Source organism: Enoplosus armatus, chromosome 12 (genome assembly GCF_043641665.1).
Source record: "Enoplosus armatus isolate fEnoArm2 chromosome 12, fEnoArm2.hap1, whole genome shotgun sequence".
Lineage (NCBI taxonomy): Eukaryota > Metazoa > Chordata > Actinopteri > Centrarchiformes > Enoplosidae > Enoplosus > Enoplosus armatus.
This window is the reverse complement of record NC_092191.1, coordinates 23,429,532-23,456,584: the sequence shown is the minus strand read 5'-3', so window position 1 is coordinate 23,456,584 and position 27,053 is coordinate 23,429,532. Positions and strand designations below refer to the sequence as shown.

The 27,053-nt window shown below is 43.1% G+C and overlaps 1 protein-coding gene across 1 annotated transcript in view; it reads left to right on the top strand.

Annotated features, from left to right (window-relative positions):
* hspa12a (heat shock protein 12A) overlaps nucleotides 1–26,693 on the top strand; it is a 41,197-nt gene extending 14,504 nt beyond the window's left edge. The window contains exons 3-12 of the mRNA XM_070915937.1: nucleotides 571–698; nucleotides 1,819–2,005; nucleotides 3,779–3,883; nucleotides 4,420–4,536; nucleotides 12,086–12,257; nucleotides 17,736–17,822; nucleotides 19,135–19,239; nucleotides 19,334–19,592; nucleotides 22,666–22,769; nucleotides 26,062–26,693. Coding sequence (XP_070772038.1) covers nucleotides 571–698; nucleotides 1,819–2,005; nucleotides 3,779–3,883; nucleotides 4,420–4,536; nucleotides 12,086–12,257; nucleotides 17,736–17,822; nucleotides 19,135–19,239; nucleotides 19,334–19,592; nucleotides 22,666–22,769; nucleotides 26,062–26,693 — 1,896 coding nt within the window. The remainder of the gene's footprint in view (nucleotides 1–570; nucleotides 699–1,818; nucleotides 2,006–3,778; nucleotides 3,884–4,419; nucleotides 4,537–12,085; nucleotides 12,258–17,735; nucleotides 17,823–19,134; nucleotides 19,240–19,333; nucleotides 19,593–22,665; nucleotides 22,770–26,061) is intronic.
* Nucleotides 26,694–27,053: the final 360 nt, after the last annotated feature.

The window sequence follows — 27,053 nt, the reverse complement described above, 5'->3', positions numbered from 1 at the left end:
AAATCTTTTGACAAAACATTATACTGAATGACTATACTGTAACACCTGTCTTTGGAGAATTGCAGTATATTTTACCTATGCAGCAGCAGCTTTCCTTCCATACTTGTGTAAACGGAACAGTGTCTGGACTGTCGGCCCTTCCCGCATTCCACCAGCTATTCATTAGCTCTTCTTCCTCGCTCGTATCTTACGTAACAACGGCAGAGGAGCACAGCCGAAGGACCAGTGACATGACACAAGTCCACAACATGCAGGAGGAACCAGCAACTATTATTATAGTATATACTATATTTTAAGGAAATAGTTCTCCTCCTGTCCAGTTAATAATGATTCATTACCAGGTACCCAGGCATGCAAGAATGAGTTTTAACTATTATTTTAGTGCCGCTGTGTGTGTTTGTGTCTGTGTTAAGTGATGATGCTGGTTTACTATGTTTAAATTATAGATAGTCACTGATCTGGATCCATTCCTTTTGAACTGTTGCTGTTGTACAGCTTAAATGGCCCGCGAGTCTCCTGACATGTCAATCCGCGTCCTAACCCCGTCGAAACTGTGTGTCCTCTGTGCAGCAGAACGACACAGAGCAGGTACCGTCGGGGCCGTCCTTTGTGGTGGTGGTCGCCATTGACTTTGGCACCACATCCAGCGGTTACGCTTACGCCTTCACCAAGGAGCCCGAGTGCATTCACACCATGAGGTAGGCCAGCACTGCAATGCAGACACAAACAAGAAAGTGTGGGGGTGGGCTGGAGCTGCACACAACACAATGTTCCTTTGCCCACCTGCTTTGAACACTGAAAAATACAAGAAATACGTGTCTCACATATATGCCGAACAAAATGATCCTGGAGTCATTCTAATGATTTAAAAAACACATCGACGTGCTTACGTCCTTATTTATTTTATTTTTTTTTGGAATGTCATGAACAGATGTGTTCTTAATAGGCCCTGAAAACCTGTGAGCAATGGTGAACGCATTCTTTTCTGCCAAAGTTGGAAGAGGTTACACCTGTTTTTCACATGCAAGTCACAGCACAGAAAACTCAGTTTGGTAAGGTGGACCCATAGGAAAAGATTGTAGATTTAACTTGTATTGAAGAGGTGGGTACAGAGTGTATCCTAGGTTTCTATTAGTCTTTCGTTTGAGTCACTTTTGGAGAACTTCTAGTATGTTAAATTGCAGTGAAATTAGAATAATGAGCTGACAGAGTTGGGACTCCGACCCCGAGAGTCCCATGACCCCTCAGGTCAGCTCTGCTGCCCTCGGTGCCAGGCACCACAGGGGTTAACAGCTTTCCATCCCATCACAGGCCAACAGGTGTTTTAGTTGACCAGCTCATGTGTGATTCTTCACATTCCTGGCATTGCTCCTCCAGAGCTGCACTGATGGCATTCATAGTGTTGCGACCCATGTGTGTCCTTACACTCATTGGGAATAAATCAAAGAAGAGTATAGTTAGCAGTGATGACTTAGTTAGCAGCTGAAAGCTGTCCATCCAAATTAGATCCCCCAAATTAGTTCCTCTTCTTATCAGGTGCTCTTAGTGAGATGGCCTCCATAATCCCACCATACGCTTCTCCCAAGGAACAGAGATAACACTAATAATAGCTGACCTCCATTTGTCCAGAAATACTGTGCTAGCTCAATTAGCCTAGAAGATAAGGTCACATGCCTTTTCTGGCTGAATTGAACCTCCACAGAAGTGTTTACAAGTTAACTGTGTTATTTTACGTATGAACCGAAATGAGGTTTCTCCCGGGAAATTATCATCCAGCTTCAGCGGTTCAAAAACTTGACTTGACTTGTCTCCTCCCAGGCGTTGGGAAGGCGGGGACCCTGGCGTGTCCAATCAGAAGACTCCAACCACAATCCTGCTGACTCCAGACAGGAAGTTCCACAGTTTTGGCTACGCAGCGCGTGACTTCTACCATGACCTGGACCCCAGCGAGTCCAAACACTGGCTCTACCTGGAAAAATTCAAAATGAAGCTTCACACCACTGCAGTAAGGATACAAACACACCGTAGACACCGGCATCCACCCAGTGTCTCACCTTGGCCGATGCTGTGCACTGCGTTGCGGTTTGGCGAGCCTGAGCTGACTCTGCAGCCCGCTGTTGACTTCTTCTGATTATTTCTGCCGGCGGCTGTCGGCCCAGGGGTCCCTCTCTGCCCGTAATTCTCTGCAGGACATGATCTGGGCAACGCTGTTAACCATCAGCAGCGTGCCTCCGTGTCTGCTGTGGTGTTGAAGTCAGACACATGTTAGCAATACTAGATCACCATGTTTGCCTGTTTGCACTGGTCTTTTATCGAAACTCAGAGCTGGCCCAGTCACCATTTTCATCCAACCCTGACAAATATAAACTTCATGGAGTATTCAGTATTTAAGTGGACGACTATCAATCTAAAAACCCCACCATCCAGATAGCTAGATGCTGCCGAGTTCATCACAGCCCAAAATATGAATACATACAGTGCTTAACAAATGTATTAGACCCCCACCCAGTGTAAGGTGTTTGCCCCCGCTGCCCTAAATGAACAGTATTGCTGATGACCAAAATATTTGATGTCTCTGTAATGGTTAATCCACCAGTATGTGCAAGCCAAGCTCTTTAATCAAAATGATCTCTTTAATGCTAAAATAGAATTATTGTTGTTATCCATGAATTCTCAAATGTACTGTTTTACAAAGAAGCAGAAAAAAACAGTAAAGCACATTATTATTTTTTGATCAAGATGCCAAATGACAGTTATTTACTTGCATTCCTGAACAGAAACATTTGTTTTGTGGTTGCAAAGAATGCAAGCTGTTATCAGGGCCAAAGGAGGTCGTACAAAATATTAAGATTTTTGGTTAATATATGTGAATAAGGACTATTTAGTTGTTCCAGTTTGTTATTTGCCTAATAAATAACAATACAATTTTTAGTTTGAAACAAGTTTTTGACAGATTTCTAAAATATTTGTGTTTTCTCATTTTCATGACAGGTGGTCTAATAAATTTGTTAAGCACTGTATATGTTGGAAAGAATCAACTACTGGACATAATTCTTAATTTATTTATTTAAAGCAAGTGGAAACGTTACAGGTTAATTGTATTGTATTCCTGGGAGCATAAAAGTTCTCAGCAAATCTCTTGACAATTGCATTATGAAATGTCTCGCGAGCAAAGTCGACACTCAAAGGTTAAGGCTGTCTAAAGTCTGATATGTCTTATTCCTCCCGTGTTCCGTCATTACCATGAACACACACACACACACTGTAGTTTATTTGGACACAATCTCAGCATACATCGTCCTGCTGACCCCAAATACTCACCAGAGCACCTAATGTAGATTCATCCACAGCTTAAGATAGTCCCCAATAAATGCACTAATTCCTCCCGTAACATTTGTTACAAACTACAGTGTCCAGCTGTTAGTGCTAGAGGAAAGGTCACTGGGTCATCAAAACCATTAGGAATCACCCTCTGGTGACAATGAATATTTTATGGCAGTCTGGCTGCTGGCTGTTGAGCTACACTGTTTTGACTAAAGTGTCGGATCAATGATTTAATCGATGACCAACCGACTGATCAATGTCATCATCTTTAGGCCCTGTAATAGGGCGCAAGTAAGTATGCAAATCAGCAGCAGCTCAGACCCGCACAGAAGATAGCTGGAAACGTAATTGCAATTTCACATGAGGAGTTAGTCCACGTACTCTTTCTTTTACAGTGTTTTGATTTCATGTCCTTCGTTCAGCTCTAACTTGGCTGCCCTCTCCCCTCAATCAGAATCTGTCCATCGACACGGACCTCCAAGCGGCCAATGGGAAGCGAGTGAAAGCTCTGGATATCTTTGCATATGCGCTGGCCTTCTTTAAGGAGCAAGCACTAAAGGTAATGTAACCCATCAATTCCTTGTTTATGAATTTCCAAACATTTTGCCCCATAAACTGCACATAAAGATAGACCCCCCCCCCCCCCCCCCGTGTCATAAGCCCCGCCCCCTCCATTAGCGGATGGGACACAGGCCAAACTAAAAAAATCAAAGTTCTTATCAGGCTGATGTTTGTTCAAGTGTTCGTTTTTCTGATAAGTTTGGTTTTAATTAGTTATTTGATGCTATAGAAACGGGGTGTAACGTCATAATTGACAGCTGTGACTGATTGGTCGGGCGGGTGTATGGGCGGGACCTCGACGCCGTGGCTCCACTGATCACCTCTGAGCAGACTCTGGCTCCAAATGACATCACCATCGCAAGATGGCAGCGGGTCGTATCCGGGATATTTCGGCTGCATTTTTGTACAGTGGGAGGAAGTGGAGACACGTCGGCCATCTTTATATACAGCCTATTGGCCTGAGCCCACAGTGTCACACTAACACCTGCCCGTGAGCTGTCTGACCTGTTGAGGGTTGCGTTTGACTTTCTGCAGGAGCTGAGTGATCAGACAGGCGGCGAGTTCGACAACAACGATGTGAGATGGGTGATCACTGTTCCTGCCATCTGGAAAATGCCTGCAAAGCAGTTCATGAGGGAGGCCGCATATAAGGTAGGCTGACTGCCATACACACACACACACACACACACACACACATACGGTGACCTACAGACTGTGGTAGAGGACATAGGGAGTGAGTCAGAGAGTCATCAATATAGAGACACAAAGAGACACAGAAGAGGAGGAAGGACAACTGAGAGTGATGAACCCTCCACCAATACTGCAGTTTACCTCAGGACTCAAACACATCTTGAACATTTTAAACAAAGTGATGGGTGAAGGGTGTGATATAACAAATATATAAATCCATCTTGCAGGGTCCTTTGTGGTGCTAAGAACAGGAATGATGTGATTACTCACTTGATCCCGTTAAAGTGCTCTCAAGTTATCTAGTTATGTCAGATCAATGTCCATGCCGACACCCAGATGTAGTGCAGCGTGTGTGTAGTTTAGACCAATAACTAGGATTTCTGTTTTGTTCTGACATAAGGAAATGTTGTGTCAGATGCAGGTTTGAACGGATTAAAGCCCCCCCCCCCCCCCCTTTAATCCTCCCCTTCCATCAAACTGGCATCTCATAAATGGTCAAGTCATCAGGGTTAGCAGCGTTGGGTGAGTTGGGTGCCATCTGCATACCAATGAAAATCAATACTGTGCTTGCAGATGATGACTCCCAGTGGTAACGCATAAAGACTTCGCGGCACTCCATATGAAGTGGTTCATCTTCGGTATAATTAGGGTTAAAAAGTAATAAATGGCTCTGAATAACAATCAGCAGGTAGTGTGACATTTTAATTTTTATGCACGCAAGTATTCAAAGAACATGTTCTTTGTACAATTTTCCCCCGGGGATCAATAAAGTATTTCTGATTCTGATTCTGTGAATGTAGAGGTCAGGTTCGAACTACAACCCCTGACCGTCTGGGTTAGCTTGCAGGGTGTACTTAAAGCTCCCATGTGATGCTCGTTTCAGCTCTATATTTTTATTCTGGGACTCCACTAGAGCAGCTTTGCATGATTCACAGTTGGGAAAAAAGTCCTTATGTATCTTGTCCTGGCCCTCTCTGCTGCCCCTCAGTCCCCCCCCCCCCGACTGAAACAAGCTGTTTGAGACAAACTGAACAACCTCCGAACACTTGAAGAGTAGTTCCTGAGCAGAGCGCTGCAATAACTCAGACAGACTGAGCGGGTGGATGTGTATGTGCTGTGCCTGGATCAGATGACCTGCTGGTGGCGTGGCGTGTGCATTTCTCGGGCGATTAAATCGGCCTATTTTTGTCTATCACAGATATATCGGAATCGGCGTATAGGTTGTCTGATTTCCGCCGGTATTAAACTTTTTTTTTTACAGAACATAATGCAAAAAAAGAGTCTCGCGATAATTCAGAAGTGGTGTCATGACAGAGTTTGTCCAGCAGAGCGCGCTCCGACTCCATTGTTTACAATACTCTCAGCACCGTCTGCAGCGCATCACAGCTGAGCAGACGGAGGTCCGGAGTCAAGCGCGGGCTTTACGGTGAGCTGCTGTAAAGTTAGACGACAATAACGAGCCCATCATTTTCCCTTTTCAGTATGATATAACCCTGTCCCTGACAACCGGCATGGCACCCATGCTAATCACACTGTTGGCTATGCTAGCGAGGTAGCTAGCCAGCTGTAGTAACGTACATGATATCAGTACAGTCGGTAACATATAGAAAGATTAGCATCAGAGCATCCCCCTCCCTTTATGCTGCGGTGACGCTTTGAGTCTGTTGAGCGCTGACTTCCCGCCATGTTGTCAACACGGTGCAAAGCTGGAAAGTAAATGAACAACGTCCCCATATTTTACTCTCCCGTGAAACCGCCATGTCACTCATACTCGTGCTACATTAGCTAGCTAGCTAAACACGTAGCGACTTTTAATACCTCGTTAGGTGAGTGGAAGCTAATGTGTTAGCATCTTAGCCCATTCTGCCGTTACGTTAATAGGAGTATGACGGTAATGTTACAAACGGGCTTGTTCAGGACTTGTCGTTGTAGTTCTGTTCTGTCGGCAGCAGTCAGCCATGACTTAATGACCGTTATACATGAAACAGAAATATTGATAAAGATGACGTGTTTTGATCAGCAAGAAAAAAAAACCCTTTCTGATTGGAGTTCAGTCCATTAGCTTCATAGAGTAGAGGTGGTTTAGCAGAGAGGCCATCAGACGTTTTGCCAGTGACTTCACTCACTTTTTTTTTTTTTAACTATTCCTTAATAGAAAGATACATTTATCATAAGTGAAGATTAAGGTATTTAGAATAGAACATGTCATGCAAACTAGTTTGATTCCAGCTCAAATATATAATTCAGCTGATGTCTCCCACTTTTTTTTATTTATATTGTTTTACAGATGGTGTTCAAAAGTGTTCTGTTCATTCATACTCTTATATAGGCTTGCCCTACACAACACATTATGATATCTTTGCAGTGATATTGCCTTTTCTATCATTTATTTTTTTTTTTAAGAAGATGTTTACAATGCAGGAAAGCTGTGCTTCTTGCATAAACCTACCTTTGTTGGATTAGCAGGAGCTTGCTTTCCCACATAGTTGCCTTGGTATTTTTATTTTATTTATATAGATAGCATTTTATATATATTTCATCCTTTTTGTTAATTCCAGTTTAATATTCTATTTGTGTGTTTTTTTTTAAATATTTAATTGTAGTTATTAAAGTTTAGTGTTTTAGTTCATTTATGTCCTTTTGTGACAGTACATTTTATTGTTGAACTGTAAAACCACCTGCTTCCGTTACATATCCTTGTCACAAGTGGTTGTTAACCACATTTGAGGGATCATTACAAAAACTGTGTCTTTATGGATATACACTCCTGAACAAAATCTTAAGACCGCGGGGAAAATGACAAGAATTCGCATTTCGCAGAGTCGGTCTAGACCTGCTCTATTTGTAAAGTGTCATGAGATGACTTTTGTTGTGATTTGGCACTATATAAATAAAATTGAATTGAATTGAATTGAACTGGTGGATCGTAAGCAGGTTGTAAGTAGAGCTTCAAAATGCAAAAAAGAAGAAACAGGACTTCATCAGCTGATGAACAGCCTGTTTGAGTTTAAATGCAGTTTTCAATAAATTGCCTACTCTCTATTTTCTGTCTCTTGCTCCTGTGTCTTCTTTTTGCATTTTGAAGCTCTACTTACAACCTGCTTACGATCCACCAGTGCAAATTGTGAATTCTTGTAATTTTCCCCCCGGTTTTAAGATTTTGTTCAGGAGTGTATATAAAGAATATTGGCTGATATATCCCTAATATCGGTATGGGCATCGGTCAGGCTTTAATTTATACAGCACCTAGACCTGCTTTATAATCAAACAAGACCTGGAAATCTCACTTTCTACAATATGGGACCTTTAGCATTTATCAATAATATTAATTGTATACAGTATATATAGAAAATACTGCATATATGTATTTGTTGGAGCACACACAGGCCGCTCATCGCAGAAATAATACCTACAGTTATCCTTGCACTCTTGCCAGTGGAGGGTCCTCACAAGCAGAGCATTTGAAATGTAAGTGTGGAAGTCTCTTGGGACCATCAGTGTATGACATACACTGTATGTGGTCACCTGGGTGTGGCTGTCTGCACTGTTAGAAAGAGGCAAGAGAGAAGAGACAGGACAGCTGTGCCCGGGTGGAGGAACCAGGGCTCTGCGGGAGCGTGTTTAGTTGCAGTAGTTACATCACATTACAATCATTTTACGTGTGCTGCATATGTGTATGTTCCCTAATTCATGGGAATGTATGTGCATCATTTTACGAGTGTGTGTGTGTCCGCGTGAGTAGCCTCAATGAATGTGTATGTATGTTTATCTATGTATGTCTGTGTGTCTGCCTGTGTGAACGTGTCCATATGCGTGTGTGTGTGTGTGTGTGTGATCAGTTATCGCCGGTTTGGTTTTGTTCCAGCAAGCGTTTCACTTTGTCAATAAACGTTTTCAGATCAGTTTGTGTTGTTATTGCCGTTGGTAGGGCCAGAGACGGTATTTGTTTTCGTGACATGTGGAGGGCATTGATGAATCAGGCTTGTCCATTTCCCCACTGCAGTGTTGTAAATTCTGAACCTGAACACAGGTGTTTTCTTTTTCTCTTAACAATGAGATTCATATATTAATATTGGATTCCAGTACATTACAAAACTGCTGTAAATGACTGCTGGACGAATATGAATACTGCCTGTTCATGATGACGTACTGTAAATGATCACAACTGAAACATCTGCAAAGGTGTTCTGCCCCGTGTCCTTCATGAAAATGGCCTCCAGGAGCAGGACGAAGATTCAAGTAGTGCTGTCAAATATAAGCTAGTCCACCTCTAACAGTGCCAAGGAATGTGGAAAAACACCAGTGCTGTCATCACAACAATGTGACTTTAGCTTCTTTAGTTGTAGCATTTTGTAGTATTTTTATACTTGCACATGGAGGTTGACCAAGGGTTTTTGCCAGTTGGAATGACAGACGCCTGATTCGCGTATCCAGCTGCCTTTGCCTCTCTGCACTTTAGTTGTGAATGTCCCCCTCATTTAACCACAGCGCTCTGTGGCTCAGAGATGTCGGTGTGTTGTGTATTAACTCAGCCACAAATGGCTTGAATGGAAAGCCTAGCAGACGAAGTAAAATGTGCTTAAATGGCCCTCAACGGCTGATCTTGAAAAACATTTTGAAATCTACAAATCGGAGGTCTTAAAAGGATAATAATATCTTAAATCCAGGCAATCTTAGTTCTTTAGCAAACAATAAGCGGCCATGTCTCCCCTACAATAAATTCCGATCTCTCATGCCTGTGTATTAAGTACAAAGCTGGAGTCAAGACGTGGTTAGCCTAGCTTAGCATAAAGACAGTTATTTATGCAATGTAACTTGAGTGTAAAAATGACAAACATGGTGTAGCTACAGTATACCCCCCCCCCCCCCCTACTTCTGTCCAGTGTCTTCAGCCGTATCTCTGGTTGTCAGAGCGTTGTCGATGAGTACAGGTTTTGGTTTTGGTCTCCATACGGGCACGATGGCGCCCAACCTGGCAACCTCACTGTTGACGACAAGACTTCAGGGAGCTGTGCACAGTCACTGCACCCAGCTGTTGTTTTGCCAAGATAAAGTTCCAGCATGTAACTCCACCTAAAATCCACAAATTTGGTGTGTTTTTACGTTTCTGTAAAATCCCTTTTGACTTCTGTGTGCCGGTCAAACAAGCGAGATATGTTGAGATAAGGTAATGAATAAGTTTTAATGTGTTTTTTTTTTTTTTTTTTTTAACTTTGGACAGAGCCAGGCTAGCCTTTTCCTCCTGCTTCCATTCTTTATGCTAAGCTAGGCTAACGTCACGTTCTGACTTTAGCTCTGTACTTTTTTTTTTGACCATTTGGGGACAGAAGTCCACAACAAGCCTGATGATGGCCTTAACAAGTCGATGTGGCTACCATGTTGGCAAACAATGGCCATTACACATAGTTACACAAAGTATTGACTGGAGACACAAGATTGATATCGATCCTCTCATCTAACTCTGGAAAGAATTCCGGCTCTAGAAATGATTTCAAAATACCATCACAAATCTTACTGTTATACATCTTGTATTTTGCTCTAAAATCTGAAACCAAAACGGACCCTAATTCCGGACTGATTCTGATTACCGTTTCCCCGCTGCCTTCCCCGATGATGTCATCAGGGCAGAAACCGAGGGAAGGAGGAGAGCTTTTAGCTGTTTATTTGCAGCGGGGCAGGAGGCAGGGATGTGGGACGAGCTGACGGAGATGGGTGTGAGTGGAACGCAGAGGTAGAGGGAAAGCTGGGCATCTGCAGTGACTCAGCATCAGGCAGTGAGGATCATTTGATTGGCTGTTCATGGAGGACAGAGGGAGGGAGGGAACGAATGAACTGCAGCCTGCTGTAACCACTCCTCATCATCTGTTCGTTCTCTTGGGGGCGATGACACAACCCATAACCCTTTCTTTCGCACTTTTTTCTCTCTTCCCCTTTGCTCTTTTTGGATCCCATCCCTAACACCGAGCACTATTTCTTCTCTGGCTCCCCTTATCTTTCTCAAACTGTAAAAGCAGTACAGCTTTAATTGGACAATAAACGTAAGAAAGAAAGAAGAAACTGAGCCGAGCCTTGTCCCTCACCAGCAGCTGTTAATCAGAGCTATGAGAAGAAATATGGCTGCTTTATGTCGTCATAAATGTTTTGCCTTCGTCCGTGACCCTTGTGACACATTCTTGACTCTCTTCTCTTGACCGTGAGGTTGTATCGTCCTTTTTAAACTATATACAACCATTAGAAGATCTTCCGTGGTGATTTTACATGCATGAATAACGAGATGATAGGAATGCTATATGCAAGTTCTCAAGTTAAAAACAAAACAAAAACAATATGTAAAGATACTAGACATATTCCAGATAATATTGAATGTGTTCCCATCCAGAACTATCAGTCTGTCTCCTCTATAAACCAGAATTATGACCAGCAGCTGTCAACATGTCGCAAACGAACAGCTTGTCTATACACTCTTGTTTTGATTAGGATAGTAGTGAACACAATACACTGTAGACAGCTGCATAACAACTCACATTTTACTTGCGTTTCAAGTCTTTTTTTCTTTCTTCCATTTTACACATGGAACTGTAGTTTGTGTGTGTTGGGCTTGTGTGTGCCTGAATGCATCCTGTGCAGACCGTACATAAAGATGGACTACGCGTCTCCACTTCCTCCCCCTGTCCAAAAACGAAGCCAAACGGCTGCGGCTGATGCCACGTTGCGCTGGTGACGTCATTTGGAGCCAGAGTCTGATTGACTCTGGTCAATTGGTGATTGGGGGGGGGGGCGCGGTATCGAGGTCCCGCCCGACCCAATCGCGAGCGCACTCCAGTCAATCTCAGCTGGCAATCATGACGTTTCACCCCTTTTTTTTTATAGCATCAGATAACTAATTAAAACCAAACTTATCAGAAAAATGAACATTTGAACCACACCTGTATACAGACTAGTGTATGAAATAACCCTTTATTATTCAGTTTAGTTCTTATATGTTTTAGTATTTGATATTAAGTATTTTAGTAATATTTATGATGAGGGCCCTATCCAGAGCCAAAAAAAAAATCTGCCTTTTGGTCAGGTGACAAGGATGCTTACAGGACCGCCAGAGCAAGACTGAAAGCTGGCATCAAGGAGGCAGATATGTGGCAGGCAATCCAAAATATTACAGGCTACAAAAGGAGGAGCAACCCCCCCCCCCTTAGGAGAAACTGGTTCTCCAGCACGTCAAAGACAACTTCCCAGACTGGGCCCTCACCAATTTGCATTGAGAACCAACAGATCTTTGGTTTGGTATTTCTTCTATTCCTGCAAGTACATTTTTTGTACACATGTGCGTATCTGGCACATAGTGACATGGCTGACATAGTTTCATGTGAAGCTAGCCACCTCAGCATCCAGTATTAATGCATTTGCAGGAGTGGGAACACTGTGTCTCCATCTTGCCTAAGTTGAAAACAGCAAAAGTTTATGTTAAACTCAAAAAGTGTATTTTCCCTGTCTGTATTCTGCCCCCGTGTAGTCTGGTCTGGTGTCGCGTGAAAACCCAGAGCAGCTGATCATCTCCTTAGAACCTGAGGCAGCATCCATCTATTGCCGCAAGCTCCGCCTCCACCAGATGGTGGACCTGGGCACCCTGACGACCCAGAACGGCTTCAGTCCCACTGACAACGCTGGGAGCGGAATGACCCAAGGTGCGTCCCATCAACACTGCACATCAAGTAGTGCCGATTGTTGTAATACCATGATGATGCTTTCATACGGTATTTATCACCTCTGAATCCACCTCATTGATCATTAATCGTGCATCACCCCTGTACAGTTGAGTAGACTGACTGAATTCCTTTGGCAGCAATAGCATTGACATTGTACCATACTGTCTTTCCTCCCCTTGACTGTTGTTTCTTCCATAGTTTCCCCAGGTCATGGTAAACATGCTTTCTCTTTGAATTCAGACAGGAAATGCATGAGAGTTCAAAGGCACAATGACTTTTTTTTATTTCTTTCCAACCATCACATTTCCACTTGCTTTTGCTTCTTTTCTGAGATTCTGTCCTATACAAAAAAAGCATGTCTTGATTTATACTGGAAGGTTCATTTCTGGTTTCATTAAAGGTCCCAAATGTCCTCCTAGCTTCAAAAGTTTTAAGACATCAGAAGTGAGCTGGGAGGACATCTGGGCCCTATTACAAAATCAGTGTCTATCTTAGTTAACATTAGTTGTCAGCTAAAAAAAAATGAACTATTTTACTGCACATTTTCAAAAGCGGACCCACATTGAAACCTAATAATACAATAATTTTGTATACTTACAGGATTTTGGCAACGTAAAAACACAAGTTACAAAGCTATAGAGTAAGAGGATAGACAGATAGATATAGAGTATAAACACAACGAGGCTGTAAAGGCGGACTAGTGAGTAGATGACTTTCCGTGTTTAATGTCCGCGACAACCTCTGTAGTCTCATTTCAGAATCAGAATCAGAAACTGTTTATTGCCAAGTAACATACATTACAAGGAATTTGCTGTGGTCTGAAGGTTCTATTGATTTGAATAGCAGCTTATTAGCAACCGCCTTTTTAAAGGCACGTAAAAGCCTCAAAATTCACGAGTGGGGGGTTATCTACTGACGTGTTTTATGTCGTAGAACAAAACGTGGAAATCTCTTCAGCTTGTGTTAACCACAGACCTTATTTCAGGCATCTAACCAAAAACCCATTCAAAAAACCCATTGACTTCCATACGAGGGAACAGGAAGTGTAAAAATGCGAACTCATTTCCGGGTTTTTAGGACTCACTACTGCAGCACTCTTATTTACCAGCATGTGAAGCAGCAACAGCAAATACCCACCTCTCCTCCCTTTTTCCACAAGTTCGCCAAAGTTTTTTTGTTCATCACCGCCATCAAAAATGTGGATTCACAAGGTTCATTTTAGTCTAACCTCTTCATCTCGCCTGTTTAATACAATCACAATATATCACTCACTTGCATGCAAATACTATCCAATCATTTCAGTGCGCACACAAGTTTTGTGAGATGCATGAATCTTGTGTGGAGAAACATGGCTGACCAATTAACATTTTTCTCTGTCCTTCCCCAGAATAAATGCTTTATATGTTAGCTGCTTCATGTTTAAAGCCAACGGCCCTTTTACTCATTCAGTGACCCAAAATACTTAGAATTATTAGATTTTCAATTGATTTTGTCCTTCATCTGATAAATAAAGACTACTGCTAGCTTGCAGATCAGGAAAAGAAGAAGAAACCAGACAAAGTTAGATTTATTCGGAGGGTGGGGGGGCTGGGGGCTGTGAAACATTGACCACATTGTCTGATGAAGAGTAGGTCTCTTTGCCTTAAAGCAGGGACAAGGAGGAACAACCTTTATAAAGGAAGCTTTCTATTGTAGAACGGTTGTTTTTTGCAGTGGCCTATAGAATTCCGAAGGCCTCTTCCTCCTTTTTCATGGCCTTCATGGTCCTTTTTCACATGGAATAACATGCTGCACCGCCTTGAAATAGTACCAGAAATATGACCAAATACTTCCAGCCGCAGGAACTAAATCAGGAAGTAAAATTCTCTTTTGCACATTCCTGTTTTCAATCCCACCGCGGCTGAGGATGAAAATGAGGCAAAATAGTCCGATAGCGGATCAGAACTGACAGTCAGGAAGCCAGCAACATAACTTAAATGTGAATGAATATCACAAGAAATGGGATGTTCTAAGAAATAAGATAAGAGCCAGTAGGATTGACAAGGATTGAATGACGAGTAGGATTGTAAGAAATGCTCGTCTCTCATCCTTACATTGAAACAACCGGTGGTTGTGTGAATCAAGCTTTACAGCAGCTTTAGCCCATCAGTGATGTTCATTACTGCAAACTTTAGTTCCATCAGGAAAGTAATACCCCCAGAGCAGGGACGTTTTTTGACACTAGGAGCTAAATTTAATATATGGTTCCGCCAATCAAAAAGTCTAAGGTTCCAGAGTTCCCTAAAAGAATTCCTGGGCCTTTTCTGGGATAATAGAGAACAATTTGACCCTTTCCTGGCGACATCGCCAACCTCCTGCACCTCCACGTCCCCTCGTAGTCTGTCACGTCATCAAGCCAAGACAGTAAAAACAATGGACAATCTTCAGGTCTCTCTTTCGCCTTTGATTCATTTGCTTTGTTGATGTCTTCATTGGTTTGGTATGGCTTGTTGTTTGATTCTCTTTGCCGTCTTTTTGTTGTCCACAGTACCTTCGCTCAGCAACCTAACTGTACTTTATCAGTGAATTAATTTGTAATGAATTAATACTGTAGAATTTTATAGAGCAGAGCTACGGTGTAATCTACGTAGTGTATCTGCTGTGATCACCGATAAAAAAAACAGAGATTGGACTTCAATGCGATCACCAGTGCCACATTTGAACACAGTAAATCAAAGGAACCAACTAACAAGAACAAAATTATTTTTCTGTTACATTTGCATTATTACATTCAAAATATTTGCCGGTTGACCTGTCTGTCTTTCTTAGCTGCACTTTGGTCCAGAGCAAGACAACCACAGGCCAGACTGACATCAAATACTGTGTGCTGGAGATATTCACGGCCCCAGAGGATGAATCCTAATGTCTTTAGTGACCTCTGACCTTTCTTGCAGCTCCACCATCGGGCCGAAATGTACACATGTACACCGGTTTGCTTTCGGACTGGTTTTGCTTGAGAGACAGAAGGTGAAAGCAAATACATGTTCCATGCCCAACTGTAGCTACAGGCTATGGATGTCTTTTTAAAACGTGCCATATTAATAGTTTACCTTGCAGACTTGGTAGTGAGCCGTTTTAATTGCACACTGATTGGAAGATGTACGGTTTGAGGCTTCGTAGCAAAGCATGAGAGCAGCCTGTAAGACCTACAGAGATGTTCCTAACAGTTTATTTTGTGTGACATATTTTCTGTAACAGACGACCTAAATCGTTTGCCGTATTTGCGGCCAAAAAAAAAAAGAATGTAGAGGAGAGAAACATGTCCATAAAAGCTTATCTTTGACTCTATACAGTTCTGTTCTATACAGTTGCCTATAGAGTGCTGCAGGAATGAGTCCTAAAGCCCAAAAAGGTCGGTATTTTTACACTTCCTGTTCCCTCGTCTGGAAGTCAGTGGGTTTGTTGAATGGGTTTTTGGTGAGATGCCTGAAATAAGGTCTGTTGTTACACACAAGCTTAAGAGATTTACACGTTTTGTTCTACGACATAAAATACGGCAGTAGATACCCCAACTCGTGAATTTTGAGGCTTTTACGTGTCTTAAAAAAGGCGGTTGCTAACAAGCGGTTAAATGAGACTACAGAGGTTGTCGCGGATATTAAACGTCTTCATGCCGAAACATGGAAAGTCATCTACTCACTAGTCCGCCTTTATAGCCTCGTTGTGTTTATACTCTATATCTATCTGTCTATATATCTATATCTATCTATATTCTCTTCAAAGTGAAGCTTAGTGGTGGTGACACTGAAGTAATGCGACCGTGGTGGAGTTCCTTTATAGCCTAACGTTACTTCTTGTGATTCCATTTACGCTTCAAAACTCATAAAAGTGGTGTTCATTAGTGAAGATTATCTTGCTGAACAAAACCTGTAAGTATCATAAACATTTGTTTTGCCACGGAGCTTATTTTCTGCAATAATCCAAAATCCCATGGAACAATCCCATTGGCTTTTAGTGGAGGGAACCAGTGCGATGCTAACTTTGCCTACAAAAATATGTCATTCCTGCAACACTCTATCATTTCCTGCAAGTAATAGCCCAAAATAGTTTGGTTTAGCATTCTTATATGTAGACGTTCCCAACCTTTTTTGGCTTGAGACCCCAATTTCAGGTCTGAAAATGTTCACGCCCCCAGCTATCTAAAATAAATATTTCTTTTCTACCGGGTATTTTTAAGGACAGACAGTAATTTTAATGAAAGAGCATTTCAGTCTACCCGTGTGTTGACACCGTTTGTGCTCACCGCGTCTAACAGATGGTTCTGCCTGCCATGTTACAAGCTTAAAGTAGTCAAGGGTATGCGTCTCACCTTATCTGGACAGGTACCTTTGATTTCATGCAAGTGACAGCAGTAAGACTAGCTTTAAAGAGTGCAGTGTTACCTTTGGATAATCTAATCTTGCTCCAATCCAAAACTCCTTGTCGGGTCGATTGCACGGCACCTTCGATGGGAATTTCGATAACTGGTTAATTTGCCAAGCATCACCCGAAGGCCCGTTGCCTTTGCTCCATATGCAGCTAAGCTGAACGCCAGGTTTTTGTCATCGTGCAGTCTTGGAAGTTCTGGGGGGGCCTTGCAACATAATTCAAGCCATTAATTTTTAACCCAATATGAACTTTTTGCAATAAAACTGCTTTATTGAAAGCCATTCTTCAAAACTGTCTTGGGAGGTAATGCTGTTGGAATGTTAGGCTGACGTTATTTGAACCGCCAACCTCTCTCATGCGCTCTGCAAAGCCAATGAGAGTCGGAGAGTTGTCCTTCCTCCTCCGTATTGTTTCCTCTGTGTCGGAGGAAATGTCCCTCTGACATTAACTTCTGCCAGGTCTTCCTGCTATTAGCCAGTGAACCTCAGGTCACGTTGGCTTCGCTGTACCACAGGTTAAGTAGCCTATTGTAGTATACTGTGGTTGTTAGATAAGTAAAAACAAAATGCACGGAGCATGAATGTAGAATTATGGACCTGCAGGGTTTCTTTAAAAAGTCAGATGTATTATTTTAATCAGAGGTTAAATTAAGGTTTTGATAAAACACAATAAGGTCCTTGACTGTCTTGATGTTCTGTTTGACGTTTTGAAGCTGCAACTCTCCCTGCATGTTCACACTGTGAGCAACATGATCGGTCACCCCGTTGTGACAGATAGTCCTCGAGGCTTTGACTGCACCGTTATACTGGTATTTACCCTACATGCTGTATATATGCTGTGTTGGAACAGGCAAACGGATACAGATTGAATATCTCAACTGATCCGAACTGTACAGAGGAATCAGACTTGCACACAGTGTGGATCCACGTGCATCCCAGCCTGCCGCTTGCCTCCCACACCACTGCACACGAGCCACCACAGCTTCACACAGCAGAGCTTCAGGTCTTTCGCCACACTCACCAGAACATTCTCTCTCTTGTTAACAACCAGCTAAGGAGCATGTTCGGCGCAACCGGCAGAGCCGCACCTTTTTGGTGGAAAATGTCATAGGGGAGCTTTGGTCGGAGCTGGAAGAAGGTAGAGTCTTTCTCTTCTGTCTCTTCTCTGTCACTCATCTGTTACGATTTCCTTTCCCTCTTCCTCTAGGGTAAATGCTTTTGCCGTTTCCTATGCTGCCAATCTGTCATATTAGGTACTCGCTTTAGATATTAGATTTGGGTAGAAACAGAGCATGTGGGGTTTTTTGGGGGAACTGTAACAATCTAAAGATTTGTAGAAAATGTAATATTTACAGAAAGGCATCAAATGTTAATGCTTTTAATTAAATGTTGTCCTTTTTTCATGGTATTTTATTGAATTGTATGATGGACGGAAAAAGTAAAAATTCAACATACGTAGGCCTTGCATGTCTCTACTTTACCTCCCACTTCTTAAGTTTAGTTCTAAAGTCTACCAACTACTTTTTATGAATTTATAACCATTGGTTCTGTCAGTTATCATAGCATTGTACTCACTTCAAGTAAATGCTGAGATCTGGGAACATGGCAACATCGCTTCAAATAGGCCCGACAGGTCAAGGAAACCCCAGCAGGCAGATGATCAGACACCAATGTGGGACCACAAGCAACATTTCAAGTGCGCTCGCTTGCAGTTTGAGTCTGTCCGATCTGTCGCCTTGTCCGACTTCACTGTGGTGATGTCATCATGCTCCCAGATCTCAGCAGCTAACTTGCGTGCTTAAACACAAACATACAGTATGAATCAATGACATGTTTTTTGTAACCTGACAAAAGTCCAGTTGAAAGTAAAGTGCGTATAGCATTCATCTGCTCTGCACCTCTTTTTCAAGAAAAAATCAGTACCCTATATAGTACATAGTATATATATATAGTGTATTTTGGGGGTTTTAAGATTGCGCTAACTGAGAAAGTTCACTGCTAGCATCAGTTGGCAGGTCAGATGGCTAATTAGCAGGTCAGCTGTAGCGCATCAAAGGGCTTAAACACTCACCTGCTGAATGGTGGCGCCCTTACTCTTCACCATCACCGCTAAGAAAACACTGACTTATCGTTGGACATCGTTGGTCGCTTGCAAGTTACTCGTTCAACTTCGCTTACTTCTGTGGTTATAAAGAAATGCTTAAAATGTGACCTTGATTCGTTCATCTGATGTCCAAACTGTCAGCTGCTGTCCACCATCTTTGTCTTTGCCAAAGCCGATCCAGTTTTCTCTTCTTCCATCACCTCACACTACTGTGCTGCTGACACTACAGCTACAGAAATGTAGGTCAGCAGTACTCTCTGTGGCCTGGTTCAAGAAGCTGAAGCGTCACAAGGGCTGGCTGCGCGTCAGATGTGTTTTTCCATTTTCGTGTGTATTCTCTGCACAGGTGACCGTTACGTGGTGGTGGACTGTGGCGGAGGAACAGTGGACCTGACTGTCCATCAGATCCGTCTTCCAGAGGGACATCTAAAAGAGCTGTACAAGGCCTCAGGTTAAAGGACATATAACACTTTTCCATTTCTTTCTGCTTTATGCAGCTGAGGTTATTTTTTTATTTGACTCACAATCATTATCTCTTCCCCTAGGCGGTCCCTACGGCTCTATTGGGATCGACTATGAATTTGAGAAGCTGCTCTGTAAGATCTTTGGCCAGGATTTCATTGACCAATTTAAGATCAAGAGGCCAGCCGCCTGGGTGGACCTGATGATTGCGTTTGAGTCCCGGAAGAGGGCCGCAGCCCCTGACAGAACCAACCCCCTCAATATTAACCTGCCCTTCTCCTTCATTGACTACTACAAGAAGTTCAGGGGCCACAGTGTGGAACACGCCCTGCGCAAGAGCAAGTGAGTACATGCAGAAAAACCAGAGACCAAAACCCTGAACGGACATGTGGGAATGTCTGTATCACCCTGAAGAGGAATAAATAGGTATGAAATAAGATGGAGACAGAGCATTCTGCGGTCATAAAATGACCTGCAGCATAGGAAAACGTTCCGCTCCTTGTATATTTATTAATTTATTTATTATTTATTAAATACAGAAACAGAACAAGAAATGATAAAGAATAAAAAACATACTGGAAAACACAACAGGAGCTTACACTACAATAATACAGAGACATTTTTCAATAGTAATAAAGAAAAAATACACGTAGTAGTTCAATAAGAAGATGGATATCTTGTCTAATCTGTACACAAACAGTGATGTAAAAACAACAATTTGTGGTTTCGGGGCGTTCACATGCTGGAACTATTTCTCGGCAAACAACAGTCAATGCATCCGCCCAGCCCAGCTATAGTGCAGGTTGCCAGATGTGTTTTGGTGCAATGGGAAGCTGTGCACCGTTCCTGCACCCGGCTGCTGTTCCTCCGAGATACAGTTCCAGCACCGTTTTAGTTTGCAGACAGATTAAACTAGCGAGATACAGCATGTTATCTAGCGAGCACCGGGCTAGCTGTTTCCCCCATGCTTCCAGTCGTTATGCTAAGCCAGGCTAGCCACGTCCTGACTCCAGTAGTGCAGTCAGTGCACAACACGATTCAGGCGGTTCCACGTTATTGTAATGTGATGTATAATAGTTCTTGCTGCTTTAGTAGCAATACAGCTACTCCTTCATTACTTTATTGAGCTTTTTCCTGTCGCAACAATACCTTTTCTCCACGGGGATCTATAAAGTTTCATCTCATTTAACCCGACTCACCGGATGTCGGCTGCTGGGATAGTAGTATAGGCAGGCTTCACCTCCAGGACACTGAGGATCAAGTTTTTTTAACAGTAGATGTTATAAAAGAGACAGGTCTGACTATGCGAGACTACATCTCATCTAATTTAGTGAGTAAAGATGCCGTGCACTTCCACTAATTGTGTGGATCCTGCATTCTAGAAGCTGGGTGTGTATGTCTCTAGTTGGAAACCAAGAGCCAAATATACAGTATACAGACACAAAATACTAATTGTATTTTTGAAAAAAAGGATGTTTGTACATCCATGAACACATACTTTAAATACATCCAACATTTTTGAGCACAAGTTTTATTTAAATAACATTAATATATGTATTTAGAGGATTGTGTTTCAGTCTGTGTGCCGATCTGTTGCATAGCATATTGTCAGAGGTCATTATCAGTGGTAGACTGATGACGCTTCTTGTGTCTAAACCCAGTTCAACTGAGGTGTGGTGACGTTATGTTTATGGATAACTAAGTCGACTGGAAGGATTTGCCTATGTTTCAAATGAACGTGTCAAAATGATAAAATGGGAAAAGGGGCGTAAATGCTGCAAGTTTGATCCTCAAGTAGAGGCTGATGCAAGGCCATGAAGCACTGATTTGTTTCTTAACCTCCTGACTGAATAAAAGAAGTGGCATTGTAACTCGGTGTCAGACAAAGATATTAATGGTGATGTAACTTTTCACTTCCAGCCAATTAGAGTGCCATAACTGACGGACCTCTGAGACCACTATGGAGTCCAGATTTTAATGGCCCCTGTCTCATGTCTGTGTGCATTTTCAGAGTCCCACAGTGAGGGACATTAGAAGATATTTATATGGCTGAAACCGAAGCCCTCAATGCCCTCCCCCCAGACTCCACTGACGCCTAACTGGAAGTAGTCTGTCTCACTGTGCTGGAGGGCCTTGGGAGGGGCCAACCGTAACACTATCACACACATATGTGCACATTACACACTTACATGTGCACACACTGTACATGAATCACACACATGGGATCACAGCAGATGGACACTATGGATTCTTTCAGGATTGATGATTGGTCAAACAGACAGCAATCCTACATCATAGAGATGTGCTTATAGGCTGAGGGAAATTGCCTACAAAAAAATCTATGACACTGCTCCGTACGGGGCTGTCACTGGCTTCTGTTTTTTTTAACTGGGAAACACAGTGGCTGATCTGAAATTACATAAATTATTATTTCTCTATCCACCAAAATAATTTTAGGACTGCATTTGAAGTTCTGCGGTTGCATCATGTTTCATTTGGATAAAGACCTTACTGATTGGTCTGCCCAGGCTGCATAGATTCCAAAGGTGGTAGTGTTCGAGCATAAATCTGTGCAAGGCTGTGTCATACACATGTTCCCAGCACTGTGTTCAGAGCAGTGAATCAAGCCTGGTTCATCAACCCCTTGAAAGCAGATGACCGCCCACCTAGAGTCCAGTTTTGTTCAAAGTTTCTGCCTCTTAAAACCTTTAAAGGTAAAAAGATCTTCCTTGCCACTGTCTCCATAGTGCTCGCTCATGGTGGGAACTGTTGGGTCTCTGTAATAACATTATAAAGAGTCGGTCTGGACCTGCTCTATATGTAAAGTGTCATGAGATTACCTTTTTTGTGATTTGGCGCCATATAAATACTATTGAATTGAATTGAAAATAAGAGTGGAATGGTAGTTAAAGCTGCACTGATCAATATCTTTGTGGATCATTGGATGGATAAAAGGACTATGTGTAATGTGAAAGGAGTTCCATGTTTTCAGTTAGAAAGCTCTGATAAAGCCACTGTACATGACCTGCTCAGCACTCATTGTACCTAATGTGAAAACGCCCTCAGAATCTATGGCACCATCCGACAAGCGGTTCTGACGGAGTATATTGGCCCTTTAAACCTCTGGCGGGGACATTGTCTTGGGACCTTCGACCCAGCTAACACTGAGTTCAGGTTCTGTCTGAGGCAAAGAGACGTAGGAAGGAGGGTGAACTGGTTTTCTTTGGCAACGAGGGATTATTAGTGACATTTCAGGTGCCAGGCGCTTAGAAGTGGTTTAAATAATCTGGCTAAAACTCACTGTTTGCATTTCTGGCTAAATTGTCTGAATCGATCTTTTTTTGTTTTGTTTTGATGAGCTTGTTTTAATGAAATTCAATACACTGTATGTAACTGATCTTTTTTTCCTCTCCAGTGTGGACTTTGTTAAATGGTCATCTCAGGGGATGCTGAGGATGAATCCCGATGCCATGAATTCCCTCTTCAAGCCCACCATAGACCACATCATCCAGCATCTCAGTAAGCTGCAATGATAACTTCAACACCTCAACACCCACTGACACGCATCTCTTCCCTTTTGTGGTCAAACAAGTCTTGTAGTTGCAAATAAAATGTTTGTTTGTCATGCTGGCTTTAATAACATTGCCAGTTTTTGCCTCCTGGTCGAACCACAGAAACAGAACTTGTCAGATATAGCAAGTAGTCATTGTGTCTTCACTCTTTAACTTGTGAAAGTAGCTAATAGAAAACGATATATTACACAATGTATACTATATAATGTACTTAATTTCATGACACACAAGTGACTGGAGATACTAACAAGACATTCTGAGCTCAGTTTTCTGAAGGAGACGGTTGGTCTTTCCCTAAAACCAGCCAACCTACATAATTCATAGTTTCCGTAACCAGAGGAAAGTAGGTCACATTACTTTAGCATGGATCAGTCTGCTTGGAATCTAATTGCTTTGTTCAGGTTGTAAGACATGTTTGTGACTTGCTTGGCTTTCCTTTAGGACAGTAACTGAAATTCTGACCGAGGTTCTGACTGAAGTGTGAATATAGAAGACAAAAGGCTTCCTACAGTTCAGGGTTCTGTCATAATTCAATCTACTTTTCGTTATTTTCTGTTGACTCGTTTATTATACAAAATGAGCACATCCTAACCCTACTGTGAGGCCCTACATCCTACATAGTAATTTTCCATCAATAAATATTTTTTAATTACAAAAACAATAAATATAAATCATCAGCACATTTATTCGAGGGCGAAACACATGAGATAAAGCCCCAGTGAGAAAACAATTGGCCCATCTCGCAAAATACTCATACATGAACTAAAGTAAAGTCCACGAACAAATAGAAACCAAGAAATGAGAGTGCCAATATTTAACCACGAGATAAGAAATGTACTGAATTTTTCAACCTGTGGTTCAGGATAGGTGTAATAACAGACATGTAGCAGGATTTACATGCACAAGTAACAGGTAGGCTGTAGCTTCCTAAGTAAAATGCACCATATAAAGAAGAAAAAACAACATCTTAAAGGTCCCATATTGTAGAACGTGAGCTCTCCATGTCTTGTTTGATTATAAAGCAGGTCTGGGTGCTGTATAAATACTGGGAAAGCATCAAAACGCTCAGTCCACGGAGAAATGAAACAAAGCCCGTATTCAGACACTGTGCCTTTTAAACGAGCCGTCGGGACTTCCGTAAGGTTGTGATGTCACAACTATACAGTCACTGCACTCAGCCACGCCCCCCAGCATTTCATCTGATCCAGGCACAGCACCACCCACCAAGTACAGGGGCGCTCATCCACCCGTCTGTCTGAGTTATTGGAGCGCTCTGCTCAGGAACTACTCTTCAAGTGTTTGGAGGTTGTTCAGTTTGTCTAAAACGGCTCGTTTCTGACGGGGGGGGACTGAGGGGCTGCAGAAAGGGCCAGGACAAGATACATTTTCAACTGTGAATCATGCAAAGCTGCTCTAGAATAGAAATATAGAGCTGAAACAAGCATAATATCGGACCTTTAATACAACTTGGATCTTATTTTCATAGTGTTGCCCATCCTTACGATCAGTAATGATGAGATTGTACCCAGCAAGTTAATAAGATAAGATAATCCTTTATTTATCCCTCAGCTGGGAAATTTGCAATGCTACAGCAGCAAATGGGATAGTGCAATAGCAAGAAAAATTTGAAAGAAAAATCAAGATATAATAAATAAAAAACAAAGACAGTTAAAAACTATAAGAACAGTTACAAAGAAACAACAACTATAATTTACACATTTACAAGTTCATAGAATGGATAAAGGAATTATACTGTATTGCACACAGGTAGATATAGGTATTACACCATTTGTTATGTGTGGATTGTCCATTTTGGTGTGTGCGTGGTCTACTGGGAGCAGGTCTACTAGGAGCAGGTCTACTGGGAGCAGTGCTGACTGTAGAGCCTGACAGCAGCCGGGGGTGAAGCAACCTGTCACTGAAGGAGCTGCCCAGTGCTGCCAGAGTGTCCTGCATGGGGTGGGACATGTTCTCCCTCAAGGGTGATAGCTTAGCCATCATCCGCCTTTCTCCCACCACTTCCACTGAGTCCGGGGGGGGGGCATCCCAGAACAGAGCTGGCCTTCTTAATCAGGTCTGCCCAGTTTCTTCCTGTCGGCAGCTGAGATGCTGCAGCCCCAGCAGACCACTCCATAAAAGATGGCTGATGCCACCACGGAGTCATAGAAGGCCTTCAGGAGTGGCCCCCCTGCACTCCAAAAGACCTGAGTCTCCTGAGCAGGTAGAGTCTGCTCTGGCCCTTCTTGTCCAGTGCAGTTGTGTTGTCAGTCCATTGGTGGGGTAGTCCAGAGTCCAGAGCTGATCCACCCCTTTGCGCTTTAACTTGTACCTCAGAAGCGTGGGCTGTATGGTGTTAAAGCTGCGGGGCATCTTGGACAATGTCTCGCATCCTCTCCATGACGTACTGGTCAGGCACAAGAGCACCTTCAGTGGGAGACTCATTCCTCCCGAATGTACCGGTACTGTACAACCCCCCCCCAGGCATCAATAAAGTATTTCTGATTCTGAAAGGCACTGGAGAAATCAGAGAACATGATTCTCACAGTGCTCCCAGCCTTTTCCAGGTGAGTGAGTGATCTGTGGAGGAGGTCGATAACAGCGTCATCCACCCCAATGCCAGGCTAGGTAGGCGAACTGTAGCAGGGCTCACCAGGGGGCGGAGGTGGACAAGGACCAGCCTCTCCAGGGTCTTCTTAATTGATGAGATCTGGGAACAGGGCACCCAAAACACCCAGAAAGTTTGACGGGGCAAGAAACACAAGCAGTGTAACCCAAACTGTAAACATCCATCACAGTTTACAGACCAACTTTGTGCTTCACCTTTGACCTACAGCACTGTACTATCTTAAGTTGGGAGTGCACACAGTTTTCCTTGGCAATGAGGGATTATTAGTGACATTTAAAATAAGATCCAGGTTTGAATCATAACCCTTAAAAGAGTAACTTCACCCAGTCTAATAACCCCGCCAACTAGTGGTGACAACATGCATTCCTACTGCACCTGACGACACCCAGCTGTTAGGGTGACGTTGCTCTTCAAATTGGAGATTCATTCAAAACAATATGTTAATTAAAATCAAGACACTATCAACATCCTACAATAACTGTAAGACATCAAATTTAAACCAGGGCACATCTATGAACAAGAAAAACACGTCATTAAGTACATCATAGTGTATGCATTCCTTCCTGTAACAGTCAGTTGTTTTCTTCATGGAGATTCTGTCTTTCTCCTCCAGCCGAGCTGTTTGAAAAGCCAGAGGTGAGCGACATTAAGTTCCTCTTCTTAGTGGGAGGTTTTGCCGAGTCCCCCCTGCTGCAGCAGGCCGTCCAGAACATGCTCCAGGGTCGTAGCCGCATCATCATACCCCATGACGTCGGCCTCACCATCCTGAAAGGGGCCGTGCTGTTCGGCCTGGACCCCAGCATCATTAAAGTCCGCCGCTCGCCCCTCACATACGGGGTGGGCGTCCTCAATCGCTTTGTGGAGGGCAAGCACCCTCCGGAGAAGCTGCTGGTGAAGGACGGCACGCGCTGGTGCACCGATGTGTTCGACACCTTCATCGCCACCGACCAGTCTGTGGCGCTGGGTGAGCTGGTAAAGCGGAGCTACACGCCGGCCAAGCCCTCTCAGCAGGTCATCGTCATCCACGTCTACTGCTCCGAGAAGGAGAGCATGAGCTTCATCAGCGAGCCCGGCGTCAGGAAATGTGGGACACTCCGCTTGGATGTGAGCGGAACAGAGAGCACGGCGCCGCGCCGCGAGATCCAGACGCTCATGCAGTTTGGCGACACGGAGATCCGGGCCATGGCGGTGGATGTGTCCACCGGACGCAGTGTCAAAGCTAGCATTGACTTCCTAAGCCATTAGAAAGGGAACAAGAGAGAGGTAATGTTACAAAAATTGAGCAATGTAAATGGAAACATACAGTTTACACACACAGACACACACACACACACACACACACACACAAAAAGCTGGGGATATTTACAGGGAAGTGGCTTATGTTAATGAATCTCAAGGCTCAGTCGCTCTCAGTTTTAAGCGTGGGTGGTAAACGGTTTGGATGAAAGTGAAGTAAACTTTCACTTTAAACCTGGGCTGACATTCATTCCATGTCACGGCTAGGAAAAGGAACCAGAGTTTTCCGTCGCATCACTCCGTCCCCCCGTAGTCTATCCGCTGAGGAGCTCCATAGTGTTCACACGTTCACAACAAACCCACACCCCC